This window comes from Carassius carassius, chromosome 44, assembly GCF_963082965.1.
Source record: "Carassius carassius chromosome 44, fCarCar2.1, whole genome shotgun sequence".
In the NCBI taxonomy this organism is placed as follows: domain Eukaryota; kingdom Metazoa; phylum Chordata; class Actinopteri; order Cypriniformes; family Cyprinidae; genus Carassius; species Carassius carassius.
In genome coordinates this window covers 622,115-629,560 of record NC_081798.1, presented here as the reverse complement: position 1 = coordinate 629,560, position 7,446 = coordinate 622,115, and the positions used below count along the sequence as shown (strand labels likewise).

The 7,446-nt window shown below is 32.4% G+C and overlaps 1 protein-coding gene across 1 annotated transcript; it reads right to left on the bottom strand.

The window, feature by feature from the left end:
* Window positions 1–210: 210 nt before the first annotated feature.
* On the bottom strand, window positions 211–5,669 carry LOC132126533 (mitochondrial import receptor subunit TOM20 homolog B-like). Its single transcript, XM_059537819.1, has 5 exons — window positions 5,410–5,669; window positions 5,219–5,265; window positions 4,711–4,792; window positions 1,316–1,458; window positions 211–592 (listed from the first exon to the last, which is right to left on the bottom strand). Exons 1-5 carry the CDS (start codon window positions 5,534–5,536, stop codon window positions 545–547), a joined length of 447 nt encoding a protein of 148 aa, XP_059393802.1. The 5' UTR covers window positions 5,537–5,669; the 3' UTR covers window positions 211–544.
* Window positions 5,670–7,446: the final 1,777 nt, after the last annotated feature.

Genomic DNA, 7,446 nt, shown 5'->3' with positions numbered 1-7,446 from the left:
AATGAATAGAATTTTCAACAATCAGTATCATGGTAGATTTACCTAATTAATTTAATGCTAATCCACTGAAACTTGACCATATGACAGTTTGAGCAATAAAAGAGCAAATTAAGTTTGTTTTCATTTTTTGATGATTTGTTGCTTTAAATCGCAGTTTGTGTATCACAGCACGTTATAAATGAAGGCACATGAATAACTCTGACACATTACAATGATTTATTTTATTTTTATTTTGGAGTTTAAAAAAAAGAGGAAACTCCCCTAAAACAGAACACCTTTAAATGTGCTTCCTGTCCCACAATACCACATTAAACGTAAATAACTTAAATACATGAACACAGATAAATGACAGTAGCATGTACTCTGGTTTACTGCTTGCATATTTCATAATTCTGTGAACCCAAAATGCTTTGCTAGTAAAACAAATAATTGACGAAGAAAAAACAGATCATGCTCGTCTCCTGTGGTTCTAATACACTGAAACACACGTCAACTTCAACAGGACAAGCTCCGATTTAAAACAAAACTCGCTTCTGGAGGTCTTCTACTCGATGTCGTCGTCGTCGCTGATGCTCTGAGCGCTGATGATACGCTGCACGAAAAAGAGACGAGCATTAGATTAGCATTCTGGAATTCAGAAGACATTTAAATAATAAAAACATGAATATGTCTTATGGGGCTACAAATAATGCGAGTTACGTTCAGATTATCAGATTACTTTTATTTTTAAAGTAACTAGTAACAAAACCCATTACTTTTTAATTAAGAAGGAAGGTGTTCATCGAAATCAATAAAAACAGTCAAATGCAAACTCAGAAAATTATACAAACCTGCAATAATTAAATATGTTAAATAAAACAAACATCATTTATGTACATAATTCCATTTTATTAACCAATGATCCAATTAAACCATACAAATAAGCCAAAATAACACATAAGTGTTTTATTTTTGTTATTTTTCTGCTCATATTCTTCATATGATTGGTTTGAATGGCGCCCTCTACTGTACAGATGTGAATTTACATTTCCTTTAATTTCGCTTTTGTTGTGAAATGGTCTATTTAATTTATAAAATAATACATTTTGTATATTAAAAACAAAGAAACAAGCCCTGCCCAAATTTAAAAAGTAACTCGGAAGTAACAATGCATTGCTTTCCACAAAAACCAAGAAAGGAACATAAATAGATACTTTTTTTAGGGTGTAAGGCAATATTGTAGTGCATTACTTTTAAAAGCTGTTTTCCCCAACAGTGCTCGTGAATATGAAGCAGATGATATATGCACATATTGCGTGTTGTAATTGTGTGTCACCTGGCTGATTGTGGGCAGTTTGGTGAGGAGCATCTGGAAGACTGGAGGAGGAAGTGTTTGCTGCAGGACCTGTAGGAGCTGCTGCGGCTGACCACACACAGCGATCGCATTCGTCAGATGATCCACGCCCTTCTCATAGTCACCTGACAGAGAGACGACCAGGGTTAACACTCAGAGCTGTTATAGCTTACTAACACCTTAAAAAACATCTTGTTGAGTAAAATATTAGTTGAAACTAGTGCTGTCAAAACATTAAATCGCATTCAAAATAGAAGTTTTATACTGTTAATTAATACACACACATGCATGTTTATTTATTTAAAATATGTTATGGTTATATATAAAATATAAGAATATAAATGTATATACATGCAACATTTTTTAAAATAAATACTGTATGTGTGTGTTTTTATATATTATATTAAAATTATATACACAGTACACATACATGTATTATGTAAACAAAATCTTTTTAGTAAAAAACTTTATTTCGGATGCGATTAATCGTTTGACAGCACTTGTTACAACAAATTAGACATTTAAATTAAATGTCAAAAATAAAAGATGAATTATAAAAACCAAAAAATAATTTTATTTCAGCTAGCTGCCAAGGCACCATTTCTCATTTTCATTTAGTTTAACTTGATATACCAAAAAATACAATTAAAAAAAAAAAAAAAAAAATTATATATATATATATATATATATATATTAGTGATCGACCGATTTATCTGTTTACCGATATTTTTCCCGATATTTAAGCATTTTTCCATAATCGGGTATCGGTTTTGTAATATCGGATTCGCCGATTTACGGCGCCATCTTGTGGCAGTTTTGAGATTTCTGCCATTGCAGCCCGTGCGTCTGAGGAGATCAGTCAACAACAACTCAGTGCACAGGTAAAGTAAATGTTCTACTTGGTTTGCTTTAATCAACTTTATTTAACATAACAGACATGCACATATGAGATCTGAGACATAAATTCCTGATTTAGTTAATTTATGCAGCTTGTTTCTAAACAATTGAGACGAACTCATTGAGTCATGTAGTATAATTCGTCATGTCCTGCCCCAATAAAAACGTAACTTTACATGAATTAAATAAAACAGACATGAATGAGTGCATGTTGAAAATAAAAGCGCTGAATTTAATTCTCTATCTGTTGTATTTGCTCACAATTAGTCTAGAAGAAAAAGTTCATTCATATTGCTTAGCAAAAGACGGATGATCAGGAGGCTTAAGCACGGCCACTGAATTAAACTTTTGACAAGATTATCTTGTTTAAACACCCTAGATTATATTATCATTTACTACAAAACAATCATTTCGCTAATACACATATAAATATAGCCTACCGCTTTGTGGAAATTAATTATTTATTATCTCCATGCGCGATCGCGGTTGATTAAGTTATAGTCAAACAGCACTTTGTCAGTTGGCATTTCATGATTTAACATTAGATTAAATTTAGATCATAAAATGCCAACTGACAAGTGCTGTTTAACTTTATATAGTCTCAGAAAAAAAGTTTGTTCATATTGCTCAGCACCTGAATAGGTTGATGATCAGGAAGCCTCAAGCACGGCCACTCCATAACATTTTTGACAAGATTATCTCGTTTAAACCCCCTAAATTATAAAATCATTTGATTTACTACATAACCATTATTTAGTTAATACAAATCTAAATAAATGCAGCTCTGTGGAAATTATCTCCACACGCGATCGCGGTTGAGTAGCCCAATTTATAGTTTTGTGTAAATGCATAGATAAGTTACAGCGCTCTGTCAGAAAGCATTTCATGATCTAGACCGACAAAACCTAATAATTAATAACACTAGTTGGAAAATGCAATGATGTATGCTGTTTTGTTTTTTACTTTCCTGATAATGTTATATATTCCAGCTAATATTATTCAGTGAATTAAATTAAAATTACCCAGTGAATTATTCCTCACTCTTAAACCTATTAAATGGCACATAAACCTTCTAAAACTGTTTAAAATAAATTACATTTCTGCAAAGGTGATATAACTCCCCTGTCATTTATTTTCTCCATTTTAAAACATTAGACTTTTAACATTTATTTTGCCTATTGTTAACATTGTTGCTGATAATGCTTATAAATCATATGTATAATTTAGATATAAATTATATAATGTAATATATTTTTTTATTGTAATTTGAAGATTTAAATTTAACATGAAAAACTGCTAACTTTCAGCACTTTTTTTTTTTTAAGATGTCTGTCAAGAAAGTTCCTTTGCCCCCCACCGTCTTCGGTGCCCAGTGAACGAGTCTTCAGTGAAGTGGGAGCCATTTATGAAAATAAACGAAGCAGGCTTACAGGGCAGGACGCTGAAAGACTCTGTTTTCTACACTACAACCTAGTTCTGCTTAACTGGGAGTATTAAGTTACACTACTAAATAGCTATGCACTTCTAAATAGCCCCCCCCCCCCCCCCCCGCCCCAACCAATATGTTATAATAATTTTTGTACTTTATTTTTTATTTTTTACCTCATCAAAGCTTTTATTTTAAAACAAAGACACTTAGTAACAGTGCACTTTAATTTTTTGGACTCAGACCCCTCTATTTATTTGTGTATAAATATAAAGTTTTTTTTGTATGCAAGGAGGGAGTGATTGTTATAAATAAAATGGTTTGTTCAGCTCATTTGTGTTGTAATAATTGTCAAAAACAGAAGTATAACAGTAAATAAATATCGGTTCTGCATATCGGTTATCGGGTACATAAACATGCAAATAATCGGTATCGGTATCGGTTATAAAAAAAAATCAATATATATATATATATATATATATATAAAAATTTAAATAAAACATAAGTTTGTAAATGTTTTCCTGGGGAGGGGGACCATTTTGTATTATTATTATTATTTTTTTTTTTTATAAAGTAAAACAATTATTTGTATGATGAAAAACCTCTAATTCTGTGTCTAACTGCGAATTATTATGTTTTTTTTTTTTAATTATTGGCAAATAATATTTTTTTAATGTGCACATGTTCATACTTTTTTTTCTTGATATTTCAAAGATGCAGAACATTTCTTGTTACGTCACATTAATTATACCATGTTTTTCATTCAAGAAAGGGGGGAAGAGTCGAGTAGTTTACACAGCAGGATATCACTACAAGTTGTTTTAATATTTCTGTTGTTTAACCATTGTCAAATATTAAATGTTTGACTCTTTCCATCTCACCTCACTCTGATGTGCTTCAGTGAACCCTAAACCCCGCCTACTCTGATTTGATTGGCCAGCTTAATTATTCTGACATTGACGAGCGCTGTCAGACCGCTGAGACAGACCATTTGTAGTTATTGAGAGGTCTTCATCTGTATCAGTGTCTATGTCATGATACATAGTGATCTCACCCTGCGCCAGCAGCTCTTCTCCGAGCTGAATCTCCTCTAGGAAGAACTTCTGGACGGCTTCGGCGTCTTTCAGGTCTGGCAACTGAACAAACACAGAGACAGGGAACATGAAAACCATTAGTGAACGCTTCATGTGGCCATTTCTCAACCAAGACGCCATCAACGCAAAATTGTCACATCTCAGGAAAAATTTTTATTTTATATATATGTTAATTCAGATTCCTTTGTAAAAGAATATGCATAATATAATATTAAAATATAAATAGCTGTTTTTTAAATGCATTTAATTATTGAACACGTTTTTGAATAATTACAATTTTTAAAAAAAAAATGCTTTAAGCTGTGTTTTAAGTAGTTAATAAAGTCTACTATGTTAATATGAAATAATTTTCTGTTTACTTTTTTATCTGCATTTTAAATTTCGCGTTGTGTTTTCGGGTTACAATGAATAATGTCCTGTAAAAAATGACTAATATATTTTCCATTTATTATTATTGTGTGAAGTGACCTTTGATAATCCAGCTTTCTCCTGAACAGCCTTGTGCTTTTTTCTTCCTGAAACAAAATCACATTCATCAACATTTTACAACTTGTACAGCAGCTTAAGTACTGAACTATATCTAGTCTAGTTCTCTATATCTAACTTTAAGGTGATTTAAACACATATAGACAGCTAGATAGACAGATAGATATGCTCACGTTCTCGTAGTTTGTTCTTGTAGTTTGGGTCACTGCGTCTCTTTTTGTCGAAATAAATGCAGTAAGCGACGAACAGCGCTGCGCCCAAACCAGCCGCTATCCTGCTGCTGCTGCTGGCGCCCATCATGACGAGAGACACGATATCAGAGGCGAGAAATAATAATAATAATAATAATAACAACGGCGATCAGACTGACTGCGTGACCCTCACGGAGAGCCATACGAGGAAAGACCCCGGTGACGTCACACCTGCGACGGCTGAGCTGCCGCGTCTTCCGCCTGATCAGAAACACACAATAACCTTCTTTTACTGTATATGACAATAACTCCAAAGACTAGAAAGGTGATCAAACAAGGGAGGAATATTATATCTTTATGTGCAAAATAAAACTTTTTTTTTTTTAAATCCGTCATTTGGCACTAGTATGTTTTCTGTTTTTACGGCAGGTGGCAGTAAAGATCAACAGATGAATGCAAAACAAAAAGGCTGAATTCTTGTATAATATTTTGATGATCTGTAAATGTATTTATACATACGTAGATTTGTTGAAGATGCTCCGAGTTCTGTGACATTTAAACATGATTTGAAAAATGTATTTCAATATTTAAAAGCAACTAAAAAAACATAGTCCCATTGTGTGTGTGTGTGTGTGTGTGTGTGTGTATATATATATATATATATATATATATATATATATATATATATATATATATATATATATATATATATATATATATATATATATAATCAAATTAAATGTGTTATTTTGTATTAAAAATTCCCAAATATGTCCATATAAATGATGAGCCCGTTAGATAATATATATTAAATGTATTTATTTCCTTTTTTTGTAGCTTTTTTTGAACACTGTAATAAACTTTTATTAAATGTAAACATGAGTTGTTTACTAAACATCTCATATATATTTATCTTAATTACTTTCATTGCATGGTAAAGAGTATTAAATTAATGAAGACAAAATTTAATTGACGATCTAATATTAGTTGTATAAACCTTTTATTATGCATTTTTATGCTTTTATGCCTTTGAATTTTAATAACGTGAAAACTTTAATTTTTTCTGTTGCTAATAGAGGCATATGGACTAATGTTATGGTGTTTTAAGGTGATTTTTATTCAAATATATTGTACAGTTTTTTTGTACTTTGAAGTATCATGTGAAAATATAGTACGAAAAATACAATAAATTTTATACCATAAAGTAGAAATGAAATTATTATAAATGAAATCATATAATGTGCCCAAAATACCAAAAATTTTATTTTCTGCTATAGATTGGAAATTTAATTCACATTTGCATGTATTCAAAAATGGTTTAATGTTAATAACCAGACCGTTAGAGATGCAGACCGGTCAAGTTTTATCCTCAAAATTAATATAAATAATAGGAATATTTTTATATATGATTTAATAATACTTATTTTTTTCCCATACTTTCAAAAAAACAAACAAAACAAAAAACAATCCCTTAAAGATGCAAACGATTCTCGAGCAGAAACTCATCAGTTGGCAGAAACACGGTGCTTGTGGTTTGAGAGGAGGCAGAGGTCTGCAGACGCTCCACCCTGCTTTCACAGACAAAAGTGCAATTATTTTTACCCAAAGCTGCAGCTGTTTATTGCAAGGTCTGGCAAGTGCATCACAGTCCCGCCAGGAGACAGAGGCAACTGAAAAAATCTGCTATTTTCAGTGGAATAAAATACACCACGAGTTGAGCTGCTGCCCAGGAACGTCCGACCAAAACGCCTTTGTGGCAGCAAAGGCTGTATTTTCCACAAACTCAGAGCTGCCTGATGTCATCCGATGTGTTTTCAAGGAGGAACACGTAGTGGAACCCTGATCGGTGTGATGTAGGCCACATCCAAGGACTCTTTCATCATTACAGGGAGGGGTATGGAGCCAAATCCAGGAGCACAGAGAGCCAGAGCTCTTGTTTTTTGTGTTGTTTTTGGCCTGAGGTCTCTATAAAGCAGCAGTGGTCAGGCTCTTTCGGTCTGCAAACAGCATTTCTCTCTC

Excerpts from the sequence above, each read along its gene's own strand:
- LOC132126533 (XM_059537819.1), bottom strand. The coding sequence starts at position 5,536 with ATGATGGGCGCCAGCAGCAGCAGCAGGATAGCGGCTGGTTTGGGCGCA. Across the intron at positions 5,266-5,409 it reads CAAGAACAAACTACGAGAAC|GAAGAAAAAAGCACAAGGCT; the intron begins GTGAGCATATCT and ends ATTTTGTTTCAG. Across the intron at positions 1,459-4,710 it reads AGAAGAGCTGCTGGCGCAGG|GTGACTATGAGAAGGGCGTG; the intron begins GTGAGATCACTA and ends TCTCTCTGTCAG.